Genomic DNA, 22,416 nt, shown 5'->3' on the forward strand with positions numbered 1-22,416 from the left:
AAAGGCAAGTAGCCGCATGTTACAGGTGCAAAAAAAATCTGCATAAAAAACTCAGCAAAACCTGATAGTGGGAACGCAGCTTTAGCCACTTAGCATTATGTGTTGCATTAGTTGGAACCATTACTGGTGTCCTGGAGAGGAGACAGTCTACACAACTAATAGCAGATGGAAGGAAGCATAAGGGCTGTGTGCCCCGGGTCTGTGAGCTCAGGACCGCCTCCATCTTTCTATTATGTAAGTGTTCACCAAACCACAAGCGTGACCACAAGGCTCGTCCAGCAGAGGCAGAGCACAGCCGCCACCCCGCAGCGCGGCATTGTGTGGGGCCGGAGCCCGGACTCCTATGGCCTCCACTCCCTCCTCGTCCTCTAGAAAGGAGTGTGCAATGACAAGAGCGGCCACTAGACAGCGCTATGTGGGAGGAGTCAGCTCGTGGTGGCAGCTTATGAGTGGAGAGGGGCGGAGATCGGGGCGTGGCTCTTCGCGAGGCTCTCGTTTGCCTGGAGGCGTGGAGAGCCTGGAGGAGGTGTGGTTACGGGTCGGGCTGAGTGCGGGTAGGCGTGGCTACCGGCTGGAGGTCGGAGCTGTCCCGTGTGTGCAGCGCCGCCCCGCTCCGCTCTGCTCCGGGGAGTAGTTTCATGTGCTTCCTCGTAAGACGCTCAGCGGCGGAGAGTCATGGTGCCGTAGTGCGCGCTGGAGAGAAGCAGAGCACCGGCCTGCGCCTTCCCCCCTGGTGACTCCGCTGCTCCCTTGCCACTGACCAGCATGGCACCCCGGAGTGTGCCCGAGCAGCCTGCAGCGGACCCCTCCCTGTGCCCGGACTCCTCCTCTCTCCAGCACTCGGGGTGCAGTTGTCCCAGGAGTTGCGGCAGCTGCCGGCTCTTCCTCGGCTTCTTCGCGCTGTCGCTCTCTTTGCACATAGTCACTATCTGCTGCTATCTGGAGCTGCGCCGGGAGATGGGAGCCGGGAAGTTCCCGCGGGGCTCCGGCCCTGGGACCACGGACGAGGAAGGGGACTTCTCCCAGCACCGGAGGACGGCGGTGCGGCTGTCTGACCTGCAGCACCCGGGGGCCGGCGACCAGGTGAGTCCTGCCGGGGAGACACGGAGCGGGCGGCCGCCGAGCTGTGTGATGTCAGGGCACCGGGAACTGCAGCGTCCTGTGTGTGTGTGTGATGTCATTCTGCTCCTGTGTGTGTGTGTGATGTCATTCTGCTCCTGTGTGTGTGATGTCATTCTGCTCCTGTGTGTGTGATGTCATTCTGCTCCTGTGTGTGTGTGTGTGTGTGTGATGTCATTCTGCTCCTGTGTGTGTGTGTGATGTCATTCTGCTCCTGTGTGTGTGTGTGATGTCATTCTGCTCCTGTGTGTGTGTGTGATGTCATTCTGCTCCTGTGTGTGTGTGTGATGTCATTCTGCTCCTGTGTGTGATGTCATTCTGCTCCTGTGTGTGTGTGTGTGATGTCATTCTGCTCCTGTGTGTGTGTGTGTGTGATGTCATTCTGCTCCTGTGTGTGTGTGTGTGTGATGTCATTCTGCTCCTGTGTGTGTGTGTGTGTGATGTCATTCTGCTCCTGTGTGTGTGTGTGATGTCATTCTGCTCCTGTGTGTGTGTGTGATGTCATTCTGCTCCTGTGTGTGTGTGTGTGTGTGATGTCATTCTGCTCCTGTGTGTGTGTGTGTGTGTGATGTCATTCTGCTCCTGTGTGTGTGTGTGTGTGTGATGTCATTCTGCTCCTGTGTGTGTGTGTGATGTCATTCTGCTCCTGTGTGTGTGTGTGATGTCATTCTGCTCCTGTGTGTGTGTGTGATGTCATTCTGCTCCTGTGTGTGTGTGTGATGTCATTCTGCTCCTGTGTGTGTGTGTGTGATGTCATTCTGCTCCTGTGTGTGTGTGTGTGTGTGATGTCATTCTGCTCCTGTGTGTGTGTGTGTGTGTGATGTCATTCTGCTCCTGTGTGTGTGTGTGATGTCATTCTGCTCCTGTGTGTGTGTGTGATGTCATTCTGCTCCTGTGTGTGTGTGTGATGTCATTCTGCTCCTGTGTGTGTGTGTGATGTCATTCTGCTCCTGTGTGTGTGTGTGATGTCATTCTGCTCCTGTGTGTGTGTGTGTGATGTCATTCTGCTCCTGTGTGTGTGATGTCATTCTGCTCCTGTGTGTGTGTGTGTGATGTCATTCTGCTCCTGTGTGTGTGTGTGTGTGATGTCATTCTGCTCCTGTGTGTGTGTGTGTGTGATGTCATTCTGCTCCTGTGTGTGTGTGTGTGTGTGTGATGTCATTCTGCTCCTGTGTGTGTGTGTGTGTGTGTGATGTCATTCTGCTCCTGTGTGTGTGTGTGTGTGTGTGTGATGTCATTCTGCTCCTGTGTGTGTGTGTGTGATGTCATTCTGCTCCTGTGTGTGTGTGTGTGATGTCATTCTGCTCCTGTGTGTGTGTGTGTGATGTCATTCTGCTCCTGTGTGTGTGTGTGTGTGATGTCATTCTGCTCCTGTGTGTGTGTGTGTGTGATGTCATTCTGCTCCTGTGTGTGTGTGTGTGTGATGTCATTCTGCTCCTGTGTGTGTGTGTGTGTGATGTCATTCTGCTCCTGTGTGTGTGTGTGTGTGATGTCATTCTGCTCCTGTGTGTGTGTGTGTGTGTGTGTGATGTCATTCTGCTCCTGTGTGTGTGTGTGTGTGTGATGTCATTCTGCTCCTGTGTGTGTGTGTGTGTGTGATGTCATTCTGCTCCTGTGTGTGTGTGTGTGTGATGTCATTCTGCTCCTGTGTGTGTGTGTGTGTGTGTGTGTGATGTCATTCTGCTCCTGTGTGTGTGTGTGTGTGTGATGTCATTCTGCTCCTCTGTGTGTGTGTGTGTGTGTGATGTCATTCTGCTCCTGTGTGTGTGTGTGTGTGTGTGATGTCATTCTGCTCCTGTGTGTGTGTGTGTGTGTGTGATGTCATTCTGCTCCTGTGTGTGTGTGTGTGTGTGTGTGATGTCATTCTGCTCCTGTGTGTGTGTGTGTGTGTGTGTGATGTCATTCTGCTCCTGTGTGTGTGTGTGTGTGTGTGTGATGTCATTCTGCTCCTGTGTGTGTGTGTGTGTGTGTGATGTCATTCTGCTCCTGTGTGTGTGTGTGTGTGTGTGATGTCATTCTGCTCCTGTGTGTGTGTGTGTGTGTGTGATGTCATTCTGCTCCTGTGTGTGTGTGTGTGTGTGATGTCATTCTGCTCCTGTGTGTGTGTGTGTGTGTGATGTCATTCTGCTCCTGTGTGTGTGTGTGTGTGTGTGTGATGTCATTCTGCTCCTGTGTGTGTGTGTGTGTGTGATGTCATTCTGCTCCTGTGTGTGTGTGTGTGTGTGTGATGTCATTCTGCTCCTGTGTGTGTGTGTGTGATGTCATTCTGCTCCTGTGTGTGTGTGTGTGTGTGATGTCATTCTGCTCCTGTGTGTGTGTGTGTGTGTGATGTCATTCTGCTCCTGTGTGTGTGTGTGTGTGTGATGTCATTCTGCTCCTGTGTGTGTGTGTGTGTGTGTGTGTGATGTCATTCTGCTCCTGTGTGTGTGTGTGTGTGTGTGATGTCATTCTGCTCCTGTGTGTGTGTGTGTGTGTGTGTGTGTGTGTGATGTCATTCTGCTCCTGTGTGTGTGTGTGTGTGTGATGTCATTCTGCTCCTGTGTGTGTGTGTGTGTGTGTGTGTGTGTGATGTCATTCTGCTCCTGTGTGTGTGTGTGTGTGTGTGTGTGTGTGTGATGTCATTCTGCTCCTGTGTGTGTGTGTGTGTGTGTGTGTGTGTGATGTCATTCTGCTCCTGTGTGTGTGTGTGTGTGTGTGTGTGATGTCATTCTGCTCCTGTGTGTGTGTGTGTGTGATGTCATTCTGCTCCTGTGTGTGTGTGTGTGTGTGTGTGTGATGTCATTCTGCTCCTGTGTGTGTGTGTGTGTGTGTGTGTGTGATGTCATTCTGCTCCTGTGTGTGTGTGTGTGTGTGTGATGTCATTCTGCTCCTGTGTGTGTGTGTGTGTGTGTGTGTGATGTCATTCTGCTCCTGTGTGTGTGTGATGTCATTCTGCTCCTGTGTGTGTGTGATGTCATTCTGCTCCTGTGTGTGTGTGTGATGTCATTCTGCTCCTGTGTGTGTGTGTGTTGTCATTCTGCTCCTGTGTGTGTGTGTGTTGTCATTCTGCTCCTGTGTGTGTGTGTGTTGTCATTCTGCTCCTGTGTGTGTGTGTGTTGTCATTCTGCTCCTGTGTGTGTGTGTGTTGTCATTCTGCTCCTGTGTGTGTGTGTGTTGTCATTCTGCTCCTGTGTGTGTGTGTGTTGTCATTCTGCTCCTGTGTGTGTGTGTGATGTCATACCGCTCCTGTGTGTGTGATGTCATACCGCTCCTTTGTGTGTGTGTGTGTGATGTAGGGTCCTGTGCCGTCCCCTACTCTGTGTGATGTGACGCCTGTGCAGCACAACTTGGTTTTGGTGACTTGAGGGACAGTGGTTCCGTTCTACTGATCATCACTCCAGCACAGAGCAGACATGCAGAGGTCGTAGATGAGGCCACAGACGGGTGGGACAGCTGTTCTACTGGGGTTATTGATCTGTAGTACCAGGTAATAGAGGTTGGAGTATTAGTGTTATTGATGAGAAGACGCAGGATAATAGAAGTTGTAGTATTGGCACTATAGAGGAGTAGTACCAGGGTTATAGGTGTTGTAGTATTAGCCATATAGATGTGTAACACATGTATACACTATAAGGCCATGTTCAGTATTTTGCATCAGTATTTGTAAGCTAAAATCAGGAGAAGAACAATCAGGAAAAGTATAATAAATACAGAAGTGGTGCACGTGTTTCTATCACCCACTTCTGGTTTTGGCTTACGATACTGATGTAAAATACTGACAGTGTGCACGTGGCATTGGGGGTGGCAGGGTAATGCACGTAGTAGTATAAGGCCAGTTTATCACCAGGTCTCCTGCCTGATTTATGCCTATAGGGGGTTATTCTTAGTCACTATAATCAGTGAGTCTCATTGACCTCACTAGTTTGGGCTTCCAGTCCACGATTAATAACAACCTCTCAAGGCGGGATGCGTCCGTCTTGTAGACGTCTATTGAGGATTTAATCCATTATATTCAAACATGACATTAGGACTCCTGTCAGACATTTCCTGATGGGGACACATGCATCGCAAGAACATTGAAGCCTTTAAAAGCTGAAACAACACTGCACATGATGGTGGGAAAGCTGTTTTTCAATTGTGAGAGGAGGATGCACAGGTCTGGTCCCTTGCTCCTCTGCCAGTGGCCATTATAAGAATCTGAGGGAGGAGAACCTGTAATACTTATATATTAGTAACTACCAAAAAAATCATTTCCTCTACATATACAGTGCTGTGCAAAGTTAGAATGCTTTCAAAAATAGAAATGTTCATAGGCTTATTTTTATAGGTTAACAAAATGTAAAGTGAATGATCAAAAGATTGAAATGTAGATCAGATTACTATTTGGTGACCGCCCTTTTCCTTCGAAACAGCATCAAATCTTATACACTGCTCAAAAAAATAAAGGGAACACTTAAACAACAGAATATAACTCCAAGTAAATCAAACTTCTGTGAAATCAAACTGTCCACTTAGGAAGCACCACTGATTGACAATCAATTTCACATGCTGTTGTGCAAATGGAATAGACAATAGATGGAAATTATTGGCAATTATCAAGACACCCTCAATAAAGGAGTGGTTCTGCAGGTGAGGACCACAGACCACACCTCAGTACCAATGCTTTCTGGCTGATGTTTTGGTCACTTTTGAATGTTGGTTGTGCTTTCACACTCGTGGTAGCATGAAACGGACTCTACAACCCACAGAAGTTGCTCAGGTAGTGCAGCTCATCCAGGATGGCACATCAATGCGAGCTGTGGCAAGAAGGTTTGCTGTGTCTGTCAGTGTAGTGTCCAGAGGCTGTGGGCGCTACCAGGAGACAGGCCAGTACACCAGGAGACGTGGAGGGGGCCGTAGGAGGGCAACAACCCAGCAGCAGGACCGCTACCTCCTCCTTTGTGCAAGGAGGAACAGGAGGAGCACTGCCAGAGCCCTGCAAAATGACCTCCAGCAGGCCACAAATGTGCATGTGTCTGCACAAACGGTTAGAAACACACTCCATGAGGGTGGTATGAGGGCCCGACGTCCACAGATGGGGGTTGTGCTCACAGCCCAACACCGTGCAGGACGCTTGCCATTTGCCACATAACACCAGGATTGGCAAAGTTGCCACTGGCGCCCTGTGCTCTTCACAGATGAAAGCCGGTTCACACTGAGCACATGTGACAGACGTGGCAGAGTCTGGAGACGCCATGGAGAACAATCTGCTGCCTGCAACATCCTTCAGTATAACCGGTTTGGCAGTGGGTCAGTAATGGTGTGGGGTGGCATTTCTTTGGAGGGCCCCACAGCCCTCCATGTGCTCGCCAGAGGTAGCCTGACTGCCATTAGGTACCGAGTTGAGATCCTCAGACCCCTTGTGAGACCATATGCCGGTGCGGTTGGCCCTGGGTTCCTCCTAATGCTGGACAATGCCAGACCTCATGTGGCTGGAGTGTCAGCAGTTCCTGCTAGATGAAGGCATTGAAGCTATGGACTGGCCCTCCAGTTCCCCTGACCTGAATCCAATTGAGCACATCTGGGACATCATGTCTCGCTTTATCCACCAACGTCACGTTGCACCACAGACTGTCCAGGAGTTGGCGGATGCTTTAGTCCAGGTCTGGGAGGAGATCCCACAGGAGACCATCCGCAACCTCATCAGGAGCATGCCCAGGCATTGTAGGGAGGTCATACAGGCACGTGGAGGCCACACACAATACTGAGCCTCATTTGACTTGTTTTAAGGACATTACATCAAAGTTGGATCAGTCTGTAGTGTGTTTTTCCACTTTAATTTTGGGGGTGACTCTAAATCCAGGCCTCCATTGGTTAATAAATTTGATTTCCATTGATGATTTTTGTGTGATTTTGTTGTCAGCACATTCAACTTTGCACAGAACAAAGTAATCAATGAGAATATTTCATTCATTCAGATCTAGGATGTGTTATTTGAGTGTTCCCTTTATTTTTTTTGAGCAGTGTGTGTGTGTGTGTATGTATATATATATATTTATATATATATATATAACATGGAAATAAACATAGTTAACAGGTTTACTTGAGGACATAAATGGTTGTTTGGATCGTCTGGAAATTAAAAATTATTTGTACCAACTATTACTTAATTTTAAAATTAAAAATTGGTACCGATGTTCTGATTTTGGACCCCCTTTCCCTTTGACACATCTTTTCCTTGTTCCATCAAACTTAACAAAGTTTGGTTAATAAATTTGATTTCCATTGATGATTTTTGTGTGATTTTGTTGTCAGCACACTCCGCTTTGTACAGAACAAAGTAATCAATGAGAATATTTCATTCATTCAGATCTAGGATGTGTTATTTCAGTGTTCCCTTTATTTTTTTGAGCAGTGTATGTACAACTGCACAAAGTCGGGGATTTCGTAGGAATCTAGTCAGGTGTATGAGTTATCAATTGTACCAATCAAGTGATAACGATCATAATGTTCATATGTATTTTGAAATGGTCAAAAGCTGAAACAGAAACAGCTGTGTAGGAAGCTTACAGCTGAATGAAAACCAGCCAAACTGCAACAAAAGTGAGGTTGTGGAAGAGAGTTTGATATGACATGTCATACACTATGACTGAGCACAGCAACAAGACACAAGGTAGTTATACTGCATCAGCAAGTTTTCTTCCAGGCAAACATTTCAAAGCAGATTCTGGTTTCAAGATGTGCTGTTTCGAATCTTTTGAAGAAGCACCAAGAAATGGACAGCTTTGAGGACCATAGATGCACTGGTTGGCTATCTAAAAGTAGTGCAGCAGATGAAAGACATCTCATGCTTAATTCCCTTTGAAATTTGAAAATGTCGAGCAGTGCCATCATCTCAGAGCTGGCAGCAAACAGTGGGACCCATCTACTGTTCTGTCTTCATCGAAGAATTGTGCCCATAAAGCCATACCTTTGACGTGGAAAGAAGGCCAAGTGAACTTCAAATATGGACAAAAAACTTAGGAACTGGCAGCAGGTGCTCTGGACTGAAGAGTCAAAATGTGAAGCATTTGGCTGTAACAGAAGACAGTTTTTTTCACCAATGGGCTGAAGAGTTGTACAATAATGAGTATCTGCAGGCAACAGTCCAGTCAAGCATGGTGGAGGTTCCTGACAAGTTTGGGTCTGCATTTCAGCAAATGGAGTTGGGGATTTTCTTAGTATTATTGATGTCCTCAGTGCTGATAAATCCAGGCAGATACTTATCTAGCATACAATACCAAACCCAAACTTATGGCTAATGTCATAAAGAACTATCTTCAATGTAAAGAATAACAAGGAGTCCTGGAAGTGATGATATGGCCCCACTGAGCCTTGATATCAACATCATCAAATCTGTCTGGGATTACATGAAGAGATTGAAGGTTTTGTGCAAGCAACATCCACAGATCTGCTGTTCTCCAAGATGTTTGGAACAACGTCCAGGCCGTGTTCCTTCAAAAACATGTACCTAGAAGAACTGATGTTGTTTAGAAGGCAAAGTGTGGTCATGCCAAATATTGATTTGATTAAGATTTCTCTTTCGTTTCATTCACTTTGTTTTTTGTGAAATGATAAAAATAAATGAACACTTCTAATTTTAAAAGTTCTTACTTTGTTGCATTTTTTTCAACACCTGTTCATACTTTTGCACAGTACTGTATATTGGACTAAATCTGTCAGATCTACCTTTTTTTCCAGCATACCGTACTGTATGTTGGTATTTTAAGACTATTATTTAATTTGTATTTAAAGACTGTGATTCATCATAATAGAATTTCTGTAAAGTGCGTTATTTAAACATTACGTGGTTTTACTCCTAAAAAATGTATTCAAAGTGCCTACCACTGTGTCTCCATTTTGTCCACTATCTATTCTCAGGTGCTATCCATCTCTAGCCATGGATTTCAGGAAGGGGTGGCGGGACTGTGTCTCCTCTCCTGTGCTGGCAGTGGCTGGCGCATTGCAAGCTAGGAAATGGGGGACATTAAAGGGGTCGTCCACTACTAGGACAACCCATTCTTGATCTAAATGCTTGGCCTCGATAAAATAAAAAAAGCTTATACTCACCTCATGTGCCAGCGCCGTTCCTGCGGTGTCGGCACTCGCGGTCCCGGGTCTCCCATGCAGGTTGTTGTGACACTTCAGCCAGGCGCCCAATCAGCGCAATCCTCGACTTCTGTTGAATTGAACATGAAGAGGATGTCAGGCTGCAGCTGATCTGACTTCCTCTTCATGTTCAATTCGACCGGAAGTGAGGCCAGTGACACATGCACTGATAGGGTGCCAGGCTCATGTGTCACAGCAACCATACCAGAGCCCCGGTGTAACGGGTCCGGGAGGCGGAACCTCTGAGCTACTATACAAGGGGGCGGCCCTTGTAAGGGAGCGGGTGGCAGTCTCTAGGTAAGGGGTAGGTACGACCTGTGATGGCAGAGCCTCCGGGTAGGCTAGCAGGCAGATGGTAGATGTGTGCTCCCAGGTGAGCAAGCGAGAGTCTCTGGAATAGCAGGTGGTCACGGCACGTGACGGCGGAACCTCCGGGCTGGCAGGCAGGTAGGTAACGGAGAAGCGCTCCCAGGTGAGCGGGCAAGAGTCTCTGGAATAGCTGGTGGTCACCGCACGTGACAACGGGACCTCCGGGCTGGCAAGCAGGCAGGTAACGGAGTTGCGCTCCCAGGTGAGCGGGCAAGAGTCTCTGAGATAGCTGGTGGTCACAGCACGTGACAACGGAGCCTCCGGGCTGGCAAGCAGGCAGATAACGGAGAAGCGCTCCCAGGTGAGCGGGCAAGCTGGTCCATAGACAGACTGACCGGAGTAGTAAGGCAGACCGTCGGACCTCAGGCAAGCAGGCAGGTAGCTGATATGCGCTCCCAGGTGAGCGGGCAGGCTGGTCCTTTAGACAGACTGACAGGAGTAGTAAGGCAGACCGTCGGACCTCAGACTGGCAGACAGGTAACAAGTATTCAGGCAGGAATCAGGCAGGTAACTGGCAGGAAACTGGCAGGAAACTGGCAGGTAACTGGCAGGTAACTGGCAACGGGACCTGAGGGCTGAAGCACAGGTGAGACACAGGTGCAAACAACATTGCTCGGGCACCTCCATTTTGGAGGAGGTGCCTTATATATGATGAAGTCCTCCGGCCATTGGCCGGGGACTCTTTAGGGCGGCGCGCGCGGCCCCTTTAAGAGGAGGGAAGCGCGCGCGCGCCCTAAGCACAGGGGCCGGGAAGGAGCGCGCGCTGAGAGCAGAGCAGGAGGAGGACGCCGGGACGGAGCGCGCGCTGACAGCAGAGCGGGGAGAGGACGCCGGGACTAAGCGCGCGCTGACAGCAGAGCGGGGAGAGGACGCCGGGACGGAGCGCGCGCTGACAGCAGAGCGGTGAGGGGAGCAGCGTCCCTGCCTAGCAGAGGGCAGGGACGCCAGCGCTACAGTACCCCCCCCTTTAGGCCCCCCCTTTTTTAGGCCAGACAGAAATTTAGCTAGGATGAGAGGGGCATGGATATTCTCCCGGGGCTCCCACGTTCTCTCCTCAGGACCAAACCCCCTCCAATCTACCAAGAAAAAGGTCTTTCCTCTTACCCTTTTGGTGGCAAGAATGTTCTCTACCTCAAACTCGTCCTCAGCAGAAACCGGAGCAAGAGGCGTACCTGTAGACTTAGAAAAAGAGTTAAGTACCACAGGTTTGAGGAGAGATACATGGAAGGAGTTAGGGATCCGTAAGTTGGCCGGGAGTTTCAATTTATAGGCCACCGGGTTGATCTGACTGATAACCTCCAGTGGGCCGATGAACCGAGGCCCCAACTTATAGGAAGGGATCTTGAGCCGGACATATTTGGACGAGAGCCAGACTTTATCCCCAGGACGGAATTGAGGAGGATCCAGACGTCCTTTGTCAGCGTGCCTTTTCATACGCTCGGATGACAGAAGGAGTGCGGACCGGGTACTCTCCCATATGGAGGAAGACTCGCTCTCGTGATTGTTGTACGAGAATTCGGCCCATGGCAGGAGATCCACCCAGTCAGAATGGTGAGCATTAACGAAGTGCCGGAGGTAACTGGTCAGGTTCTGATTGATCCGCTCCACTTGACCATTAGACTGTGGGTGGTAAGCGGAGGAGAAGTCCAGAGTGACGTCTAGCAATTTACAAGTGGCTCTCCAGAAACGAGAAGTGAACTGTACTCCTCGATCCGACACGATGTGACGGGGCAGGCCATGAAGACGGAAGATGTGGCGGATAAAGACTCTAGCCAGCTCGGGTGCAGACGGAAGACCTGGCAGGGGAATGAAGTGAGCCATCTTGGAAAAGCGGTCAGCGACCACCCAAATGACCGTACAACCGGCAGAGACGGGCAGATCAGTTACGAAGTCCATCGCTATATGCTGCCAGGGGGCAGCAGGTGCTGGCAGAGGAAGAAGGCGGCCGGCCGACAGGTGTCTCGGAACCTTGTTGCGGGCGCAGGACACACAGGCAGAAACAAAGTCCATAACATCCTTGTGCAGGTTAGGCCACCAGTAGTGCCGGGTAATAAGCTGGAGGGTCTTTTTCTGACCGGCGTGGCCAGCTAGTTTAGACGAATGACCCCAGAGTAGGATCCTCTCCCGATCAGGTACCGATACGAACGTCTTACCAGGAGGGAGACAATTTAGACTCACGGGAGCCACCTGCATTACTCTGGCGGGATCGATGGGGCAGTCACATGGTCTATGAGGTGGTAATGTCTCTGCCTCCTCCATATCAAAGACATCAGCACAAGACCAATAAGGAATCGGAAGTCCAGGTAGATTAGCTGGGATAGGAGAGGGACGGACGGAATGGACGGGAACCAGACAGGTTTTATGACAGTCTTGTCCCCAGCGAAGGACTTCTCCGGTTTGCCAGTCAAGCACGGGTGCATGTCTCTGGAGCCAAGGCAGACCTAGCAAGAGGGCGTGAGAGAGTCCAGGCAGAACGTGAAGGGAGATACTCTCTGAATGCAGCATACCCACTTGCAGAGTAATGGATTCGGTGATGAATTGGATGGGGCGAGATAAGAGGCCCCCATCCACGGCAACAACAGACAAGGGTACAGCCAGAGGTTTGGTGGGGATGCGGTATTTCTCCACCAGGGACAGTGAAATAAGATTTCCGGCTGCTCCAGAGTCAAGTTGGGCTAGTTCGGAATAACGATTCTCCCCGCAGATGATTGAGACAGACAGCAGCAGGGATGGAGAGGATTTATTTTTGTCTAGATCAAGTCCTCTGAGCGAACCTAGACACAGGCGTTCTCCCGACCTCTCCGGGCAGGCACGGATCCGATGCTCCTTACTGCCACAGTAGAAGCAGCTCCCCTCGGCACGGCGAAAGTCCTGACGGGATTTGACCATCTTGGTCTGGTCGACCTGCATAGGCTCAGGAGAGTGTACCTGGGGAGAAACGGAAGGAGTGACGGGTTTCAGAAAAGTAGGAACCAGACGTGGAAGCCCCTTTTCACGGGTGACCTCTTTGGCACGTTCCTGGAACCGTAGGTCAATCCGGGTGGCAAGAGTTATTAGGTCATCGAGAGTGGTAGGAATGTCCCGACCAGCAAGTTCATCTTTAATACGGCCGGACAGACCCTCCCAGAAGACGGATACCAGAGCTTCGTTATCCCAGGCCAGCTCCGAGGCAAGGGTACGGAACCGTATGGCATATTGACCCACGGTGAGGCTTCCCTGACGGAGGCGTAGCAGAGATGATGCGGATGAGGTCCTCCGTCCGGGTTCGTCGAAGGCTTTCCGGAAAGCTGTGAGAAAGGCAGGCAAGTCGGACACCAGGGGGTCTCCTCTCTCCCATAGAGGATTTAGCCAGGCCAGAGCCTCCCCGGTGAGATGGGACATGATGAATGCAATTTTGGCTCGGTCGGAGTTAAACTGGTGGGACAATAGTTCAAAATGCAGGGTGCACTGATTTATGAAGCCCCGAGCCAGGACGGAGTCGCCTCCGAAGCGAGGAGGTGCAGAGAGCCGGGGTCCGGAAAAGGATACCATGGTACTGGCCGTAGTTGCAGGTGGTGGTGTCAGAGTATCCAGGCGAGTATTGACATTCCGCAGGTGACCCAGGATGGACTCCTGTTGGGACCTTTGACGGGACAGTTCATGACACAGGTCCGTGAGCGAGGGAGCTTGGGTGCCACCGGGTTCCATGGCCCGAGCAAACTGTAACGGGTCCGGGAGGCGGAACCTCTGAGCTACTATACAAGGGGGCGGCCCTTGTAAGGGAGCGGGTGGCAGTCTCTAGGTAAGGGGTAGGTACGACCTGTGATGGCAGAGCCTCCGGGTAGGCTAGCAGGCAGATGGTAGATGTGTGCTCCCAGGTGAGCAAGCGAGAGTCTCTGGAATAGCAGGTGGTCACGGCACGTGACGGCGGAACCTCCGGGCTGGCAGGCAGGTAGGTAACGGAGAAGCGCTCCCAGGTGAGCGGGCAAGAGTCTCTGGAATAGCTGGTGGTCACCGCACGTGACAACGGGACCTCCGGGCTGGCAAGCAGGCAGGTAACGGAGTTGCGCTCCCAGGTGAGCGGGCAAGAGTCTCTGAGATAGCTGGTGGTCACAGCACGTGACAACGGAGCCTCCGGGCTGGCAAGCAGGCAGATAACGGAGAAGCGCTCCCAGGAGAGCGGGCAAGCTGGTCCATAGACAGACTGACCGGAGTAGTAAGGCAGACCGTCGGACCTCAGGCAAGCAGGCAGGTAGCTGATATGCGCTCCCAGGTGAGCGGGCAGGCTGGTCCTTTAGACAGACTGACAGGAGTAGTAAGGCAGACCGTCGGACCTCAGACTGGCAGACAGGTAACAAGTATTCAGGCAGGAATCAGGCAGGTAACTAGCAGGAAACTGGCAGGAATCTGGCAGGTAACTGGCAACGGGACCTGAGGGCTGAAGCACAGGTGAGACACAGGTGCAAACAACATTGCTCGGGCACCTCCATTTTGGAGGAGGTGCCTTATATATGATGAAGTCCTCCGGCCATTGGCCGGGGACTCTTTAGGGCGGCGCGCGCGGCCCCTTTAAGAGGAGGGAAGCGCGCGCGCGCCCTAAGCACAGGGGCCGGGAAGGAGCGCGCGCTGAGAGCAGAGCAGGAGGAGGACGCCGGGACGGAGCGCGCGCTGACAGCAGAGCGGGGAGAGGACGCCGGGACGAAGCGCGCGCTGACAGCAGAGCGGGGAGAGGACGCCGGGACGGAGCGCGCGCTGACAGCAGAGCGGTGAGGGGAGCAGCGTCCCTGCCTAGCAGAGGGCAGGGACGCCAGCGCTACACCCGGGACTGCGAGTGCCGACACAGCTGGAGCGGTGCCAGCATGGGAGGGGAGTATAAGCTTTTTTATTTTATCGGGGCCAAGCATGGGGTACGTGAAGGAGTTGTCCAAGTAGTAGACAACTTCTTTAAAGTTCCTTTTGAAGACTTGCCATCTGAAAGAGTGGACACAGTATCAGAACAGAGTGTTGGAACAGATCCTATACTTATTAGACTGGTCTGTGCACCCATGAGAGCAGAAATAACCATGATTTTATATAAGTTTTGTGTAAAAGAACACAAATACTTAGACGCCCTGTAGTTTAAGCCTCAAATGTTTGGGAGTTAATGGTTTCTTTTTGTTTGTGGTAAGAATATTGTAACAGATGCCTGATCTCATTACACTTCTTTTTTGTTTTTCTTTTATTTTTGCTGGAAGCCGTAAGAGCATGTAATAACCTACAATTGGATAAAAAATAAAGCTCTGAGGCACGCTCAGAGATCAGCCAAAGTTATAGGCCATGGTTAGATGCACAGTCACAATGTCCAAAAATCTTTTTTTTTTTGGGGTTGTGAGGTTAATAAAGAAAAAATAACATCTAAGTTAGTACAAAAATATTCCATGTGTTTTTATTACCCAGTATGAAAAAAAATACCACCTACCAACCTCATGTGGGTCCATCTCAAGAAAGAAACATTTCTAAATTGCCATAAATTAGTACATTGTGTAATGTACTCTCAAAGTGGGGGAAAAAAAAGAATTTCTTTAAGATACATTTCAAAGTTTCCTCTCTTCACTACAGATTTCTGAAATAACAAAAATTTAATGTGTAGCTGCTACTACTAATCTGTTGCAATATATAATTTCCGAAATATATCGTAAAGAGAGTAAACTTTGCAATGTAGCTTATTAAAGAAATAATTTTTCCCCACTTCGAGTGCATTTACACTCCCAAAGTTCAGCTTTGCTTCCACTATGCTAGTATGAACAGTGCAAGATGTTAGGTCACCAATGCAATACGTACAGTACAGACCAAAAGTTTGGACAAACCTTCTCATTTAAAGATTTTTCTGTATTTTCATGACTATGAAAATTGTACATTCACACTGAAGGCATCAAAACTATGAATTAACACATGTGGAATTATATACTTTACAAAAAAGTGTGAAACAACTGAAAATATGTCTTATATTCTAGGTTCTTCAAAGTAGCCACCTTTTGCTTTGATGACTGCTTTGCACACTCTTGGCATTCTCTTGATGAGCTTCAAGAGGTAGTCACCGGAAATGGTTTTCACTTCACAGGAGTGCCCTGTCAGGTGTGATTTCTTGCCTTATAAATGGGGTTGGGACCATCAGTTGTGTTGTGCAGAAGTCAGGTGGATACACAGCTGATAGTCCTACTGAATAGACTGTTAGAATTTGTATTATGGCAAGAAAAAAGCAGCTAAGTAAAGAAAACCGAGTGGCCATCATTACTTTAAGAAATGAAGGTCAGTCAGTCCGAAAAATTGGGCAAACTTTGAAAATGTCCCCAAGTGCAGTGACAAAAACAATCAAGCGCTACAAAGAAACTGGCTCACATGAGGACCGCCCCAGGAAAGGAAGACCAAGAGTCACCTCTGCTTCTGAGGATAAGTTTATCCGAGTCACCAGCCTCAGGAATCGCAGGTTAACAGCAGCTCAGATTAGAGACCAGGTCAATGCCACACAGAGTTCTAGCAGCAGACACATCTATAAAACAGCTGTTAAGAGGAGACTTTGTGCAGCAGGCCTTCATGGTAAAATAGCTGCTAGGAAACCACTGCTAAGGACAGGCAACAAGCAGAAGAGACTTGTTTGGGCTAAAGAACACAAGGAATGGACATTAGACGAGTGGAAATCTGTGCTTTGGTCTGATGAGTCCAAATTTGAGATCTTTGGTTCCAACCACCATGTCTTTGTGTGACGCAGAGAAGGTGAACGGATGGACTCTACATGCCTGGTTCCCACCGTGAAGCATGGAGGAGGAGGTGTGATGGTGTGGGGGTGCTTTGCTGGTGACACTGTTGGGGATTTATTCAAAATTGAAGGCATACTGAACCAGCATGGCTACCACAGCATCTTGCAGCGGCATGCTATTGCATCCGGTTTGCGTTTAGTTGGACCATCATTTATTTTTCAATAGGACAATGACCCCAAACACACCTCCAGGCTGTGTAAGGGCTATTTGACCAAGGAGGAGAGTGATGGGGTGCTACGCCAGATGACCTGGCCTCCACAGTCGCCAGACCTGAACCCAATCGAGATGGTTTGGGGTGAGCTTGACCGCAGAGTGAAGGCAAAAGGGCCAACAAGTGCTAAGCATCTCTGGGAACTCCTTCAAGATTGTTGGAAGACCATTTACGGTGACTACCTCTTGAAGCTCATCAAGAGAATGCCAAGAGTGTGCAAAGCAGTCATCAAAGCAAAAGGTGGCTACTTTGAAGAACCTAGAATATAAGACATATTTTCAGTTGTTTCACACTTTTTTGTTAAGTATATAATTCCACATGTGTTAATTCATAGTTTTGATGCCTTCAGTGTGAATGTACAATTTTCATAGTCATGCAAATACAGAAAAATCTTTAAATGAGAAGGTGTGTCCAAACTTTTGGTCTGTACTGTATGTCAAACCATAAAATGTTTTTGGAAAAAAAGGGCAATTTGATCAAATTATTTGGTAGAAAAAGTTTGTCTGAAAAAATAGTGACTATTCTGACCAAAAAAAAGTTCATATGAGTTCATGAAAAAATACAACATTGCAAATGTAAAAACAGCAGGGGGAGTTGAATTGGTCAGGCATAGTTTACTTAAGACATTGACAGGGCATTGAGTTGGTTGGGCACTTCTTACTTCACATTGGTCAGGGCCATTTAGTTGATTCAGTATTGTTCAATTTCACACATTGATCAGGCATTGTTTAGTTTTACACCTTGATCAGGCATTGAAATGCTCAGACTTAGTTTACGTTACACATCACTAATTTAATTAAACTGTACTAATACTAACTGCCATGCTAATACCAATACATTTTAGTTTCAACTTCAATCATAAACATAAATGGGTTTCACATCCTATTATACCTGCGTTTTTTTCACTGTAAACTCTGCAAAATATGATGGCAACATTTTTCGCTGCTTTTTTTTACATTTACTCATTGCTTTCAATGGGTGAAAAAGACGCTACAAAAACACTGAAGAATTGGCAAGTTGCAGTTTTCTAATTCAGTCAGGACAAAAAGCAAGCATGTGCATGGAATTTCAGAAATCTCAAAGCTTTTGCTGGTATTGTAAAAAGTGGCTTTTTATTGGCATAAAAAAGCAGCAAAAACTCAACGTGTGAACACAGCCTAACAGTTTATGTGCACAGAATGATTGTATTACATCTTCTCTCCCCTGCCACCTGAACTGATCATTCACGTCTCAAAAAATGGCTCCAGTCTTGTCAGTAGCATATAATTCTTCCACCTGTTAATAATCAATATTCACAAGGTGTATGTGGTATATACCAGGGCTGTGGAGTTGGTAAGCCAAACCTCCGACTCCTCAATTTCCATGACACCGACTCCCTCATACATGGCTCATGTGTAAGTGATAAATTTACTGTAGCACAGATTCATCTCAGCTAAAAGTCTAGACCCTTAGATCAGGAATAGGACAGACATTTATAGGACATTTCATAACTTTCCCAAATTCTTTAGAAAAAAAATATTCCCTACAAACTGCATTGAACTACTGTATCCAATTTATTATATTTTAGGAGCTGGAGTCGGTCCATTTTATACCTACTCCGACTCCATCAAAATGGATACCGACTCAGACTCCGACTCCACAGCCCTGGTATATACTGTAAATTATCCAATTGAATGATTTTAAAATCAACAGAAATGATCTTAAACTTTTAAGTGGCGAGGACTAGGACTTCTAATGATACATTTCTGACACATCTCACACCCTCAATTTCTACCCTTTCTTCAATACCATCACTGGTTACACGGAAGGGAATCAACCAAGTTCCTGGGATGATTGCTTTGATAATGCAACATGTTATGAGTATCTGTTCGCAGATTATGTCCTATTCTGTAAAATAAGGTGTCAAGTAATCTCTGAATATGTGAGGGTGAACTGTAAATCGGGGCGAGTTACTGTATTGTTCCTGAAATGAGAACAGATTTTCAACCTTGCCTCCCTCCAAATACCAGAAAATATCCTCTGTTACGTCATCCGCAATAGACCTGGCTCTAGAACTTAGACTTTCCATCTAAATAGACTTTGGAATATTTGGTCTCCACATTGGACCCCGTAGCGGTTTACCAGCACTGCATATAATTTTTCAGTGGGGGCAATTACATTTTTTCATAGTCACAGGGGAGTAGGTTGTTTTTTAGTGACATTAATTGAAATAGAAAGTGTTAAAGGCCATATGTCAGGAGCATCAACCCTCCTAAGCTCTCTGTATGGGCATGGTGGTCATAAAAGGTTGAATAAAATGATTCCTTGATATGTGCGATTCGATATCTTATTCCAGAGAAATCCACGTTTTTCTTAATATGTTAATGGTCTATTAAGATCTTTGGGCCGGACACAGGTCTCCCTGAGAATCAGTCTCCAGAGATTATTCTAAATGAAAGGGGGCGTTACTAATATGAGACATGAAATTAGTGACAGTCTGCTCTCCTGATCTACATGTCTCACACTGGTAATGCCTGCTTTCATTTTAAATAAGCTTTGGAGGCATATTCTTAGGGAGATCTGTGTCAGGCCCATAGATCTTAACAGCTCATTTACATATTAAGAAAAATGTGGATTTCTTTAGAATAAAACACCATATCCGATCTTGACGTACCATTTTATTCAGCTTCCTTTGACCTGCGTGCCTGCTACTCCATGGCCAGCACCCCTGCATGGTCTCCCCTTCTCCCTCCATGCAGGGACTCCGGCTTACTCACCGCCCCGGCCCTCCGACGTGGTCCCGGCATGCTCACTGTCTGCTCCTGTGCACGCTGCACTGTGTCGGGGGCACGCCTAGTGTGCGTGTGCATGCGATCCCCTGCTCTTACAGGAGCTGTGCACTCACTTGGTAAATGCTTCCAGCTATCAGCTGGGAGGCATTTAGTAATGTGTTCATCTGCAAGGTGTCTCCCAGTCAATAGCTGGGAGGCATGTTGTATAAAAGGCACCCTCCATAATAGGGAGGTGTCTGAGCAACCCCTATAGTTACTGTTAGGTGGTTTGGTATGTGCAACTGTATGTTGCCTGATCCCCGTTCCTAGTCTGTTAGTAATATTCCTGTGTCCCTATAGACTATTATTGAGATTCCCTATCCTGTACTGTTCCTGTTGTCCTCAGTGTGTTCGTTACCCTGAAGCCGCGTCTGTGGTATCTGTACCCCTTGTTCGCATCGGCGGTACCTGAACAGTTTCCCGAGATCTGTGTGTCTGCTATCCAGAAACTGCACAGTCCGAACCTGTCCCTAGTGGTCGTCCTACCCTGTCTAGGATTCGCTATTCGTATTAACGGCTTTGAACCTTGGGGTCCGCTACTACAGCCGGTCGCCGCCCTGGAGTCGCACCTGTCAGCTACTTGCCGCACAAGCCTGACCTCCCCACTAGAGGCTCCAGTGAACATCAAGGTACCTGCTTAGTTATGCCCCTCCAGGGTAAGTCCGGTCCGTGACACAATGAGTCCACAAACCAAGTGCGCCACTTGCAGGCGTGACAGTGCCCATATAGATAGCTTAGGAGGGGTGATTGCTTTAAACAAATGGCAGTTCTGATACATAAACTTTAAGAAGAGGTCTGCTTACACTCCATATACCAAAATCAGACTGTTACTCCATAACTTATGTTGCCTTCCTGTTTCCACTTACACTCCTGCACGTGAGCTCCAGTGAATCATGTAATGGATCTGAAAAGGATGATTTTTATGATGCACCATCACATATACCTCTTGATATTAAAGCAGATTTGTAGTTGGATAAATCATTGGTCTGACTATACAAGCTTGTTTCATGATATATTCACTGTCAGTCATTATTTATAGGCTGTCCCAGTATGTGCTCATATTGCAAAGTTTTCACATTCCATACCCACTATGTACTACTTAAGAATTGGAGCATCCTTTAATAATCTCCGCTAACAGCAGAATCCAAGAAGCTTTTACAGAGCCTGCATTCTGTGCAGCCATTTAAGAGGTTGTCTGGGCATCAAATATTGATAACCTACTGCAGAGATATGTCATCAATATCACATCGGCGGCAGGGTCTGATACCAGGTACCCCCAACAATCAGCTGTTTTTAGCGATGATGGAGTTCTGATGTAGGCATTGGGTGGAGCTGAACATCACAGCTCAAGTCAGCGTGTAGCAGCTGCTGTCACGACCTGCAGATCAGCACCTAATCACTTTACAAGAAGCTGATCTGCAGTACTCAGCAGATCAGTGTCCTTCCAGCAGTCCTCTGTGAGCAGCTCACTGCTATTATTGAGGATTGCTGGGATTACTCAAGCCATATTATTCCAGTTACCTCAAGACAAAGTAAAAAAAAATGGAAAAAGCAATATTTAGAACCTTTAAAAATTCTAAAACTGCAAAATAATTAAAAAAAAAATCAATTTTTAGTTTTTCTTTTATTGTTAATACATTCATACATACAACAGGTGAAATAAGTATTGGACATGTCACCAATCTTCAAAGTAAATATATTTCTAAAGGTGATATTGACATGAAATTCTGACCAGATGTCGGTAACAACCCATTCAATCCAAACAGACAAAGAAATCACAGATGTCTATAAATTAAGTTGTGTAATAATGAGAAATGATACAGAAAAAGTATTGAACACGCTTACTGAAATGTATTTAATACTTCGTACAAAAGCCTTTGTTGGTGATGACTGCTTCAAGACGCCTCCTGTATGGAGAAATTAGTCACATGCATTGCTCATGTGTGATTTTGGCCCAATCTTCTACACAAACACTCTTCACATCTTGAAGGTTCTATGGGCTCCTTCTATGAACGCTGAGCTTTAAAGGGAATCGGTCACCCCCTGGGACTTATCAGACCTCTAATATGGGCATACAGGTGATAGAAATGTAAATCTATACCTACCTGTATGCCTCATATTAGAGGTCTTGTTGCTGTGAAATGTATGTTTATTCAATCAAGTTTCTGATGCTTGCAGGCCCAGGGACTAAAAGAAATCCCTGCCTCCTGTGGTAATTACAATGTTTTCCCCCCTCCCCTGCATGTCACAGTGCCTGGATATGGCTGCTGCAACTGCACATCACAGAGCACTGTGACATGCAGGGGAGGGGGGAGATATTATAATTCACACAGAAGGTGGGGATTTCTTCCAGTCCCTGGGACTGGAACACATCAGAAACTTGTATAAATAAAAAGACATTTCCCAGCAACAAGACCTCTAATATGAGACATACAGGTAGGTATAGATTTACATTTCTATCACCTGTATGCCCACATTAGAGGTCAGATAAGTGCCAGTGGGTGACAGGTTCCCTTTAATTTCTTCCATACATTTTCTATTGGATTCAGGTTAGGTGATTGGCTGGACCTTTGTAGCAGCTGTATTTTCTTTCTCTGAAACCTATTGAGAATTGCCTTGGCTGTGTGTTTGGGATCATTGTCTTGCTGAAATGTCCACCCTCGTTTAATCTTCATCCTGGCAGATGGCAGCAGATTTTTTTTAGCAAGAAAGTCTGTCCATTTGTCCATTCATTTTTCCTTCAATTACATATGCAGTGCCCTTTGGCCTCCAAGCATGGTGTTTATTATGGCATCCAAAGAGTTCAGTTTTGGCCTCATCTGACCATACTACACTGCTCAAAAAAATAAAGGGAACACTGAAATAACACATCCTAGATCTGAATGAATAAAATATTCTCATTGAATATTTTGTTCTGTACAAAGTTGAATGTTCTGACAATAAAATCACACAAAAATCATCAATGGAAATCAAATTTATTAACCAATGGAAGCCTGGATTTGGAGTCCCCCCCAAAATTAAAGTG

At 47.3% G+C, this 22,416-nt stretch overlaps 1 protein-coding gene across 4 annotated transcripts in view; it reads left to right on the top strand.

Moving 5' to 3' along the window:
* Positions 1-551: 551 nt before the first annotated feature.
* Positions 552-22,416, top strand: part of EDA (ectodysplasin A) — a 174,875-nt gene continuing 153,010 nt past the window's right edge. For all 4 annotated transcript variants that reach the window (XM_073640928.1, XM_073640929.1, XM_073640930.1 and 1 more), the window contains exon 1: positions 552-1,083. In XM_073640928.1, the coding sequence (XP_073497029.1) occupies positions 766-1,083 (318 nt within the window). In that variant the 5' untranslated portion in view covers positions 552-765. The remainder of the gene's footprint in view (positions 1,084-22,416) is intronic.

The sequence above is a fragment of the Phyllobates terribilis genome, unplaced genomic scaffold (assembly GCF_046119375.1).
Source record: "Phyllobates terribilis strain yellow unplaced genomic scaffold, ASM4611937v1 Scaffold_7__3_contigs__length_470593459, whole genome shotgun sequence".
NCBI lineage: Eukaryota > Metazoa > Chordata > Amphibia > Anura > Dendrobatidae > Phyllobates > Phyllobates terribilis.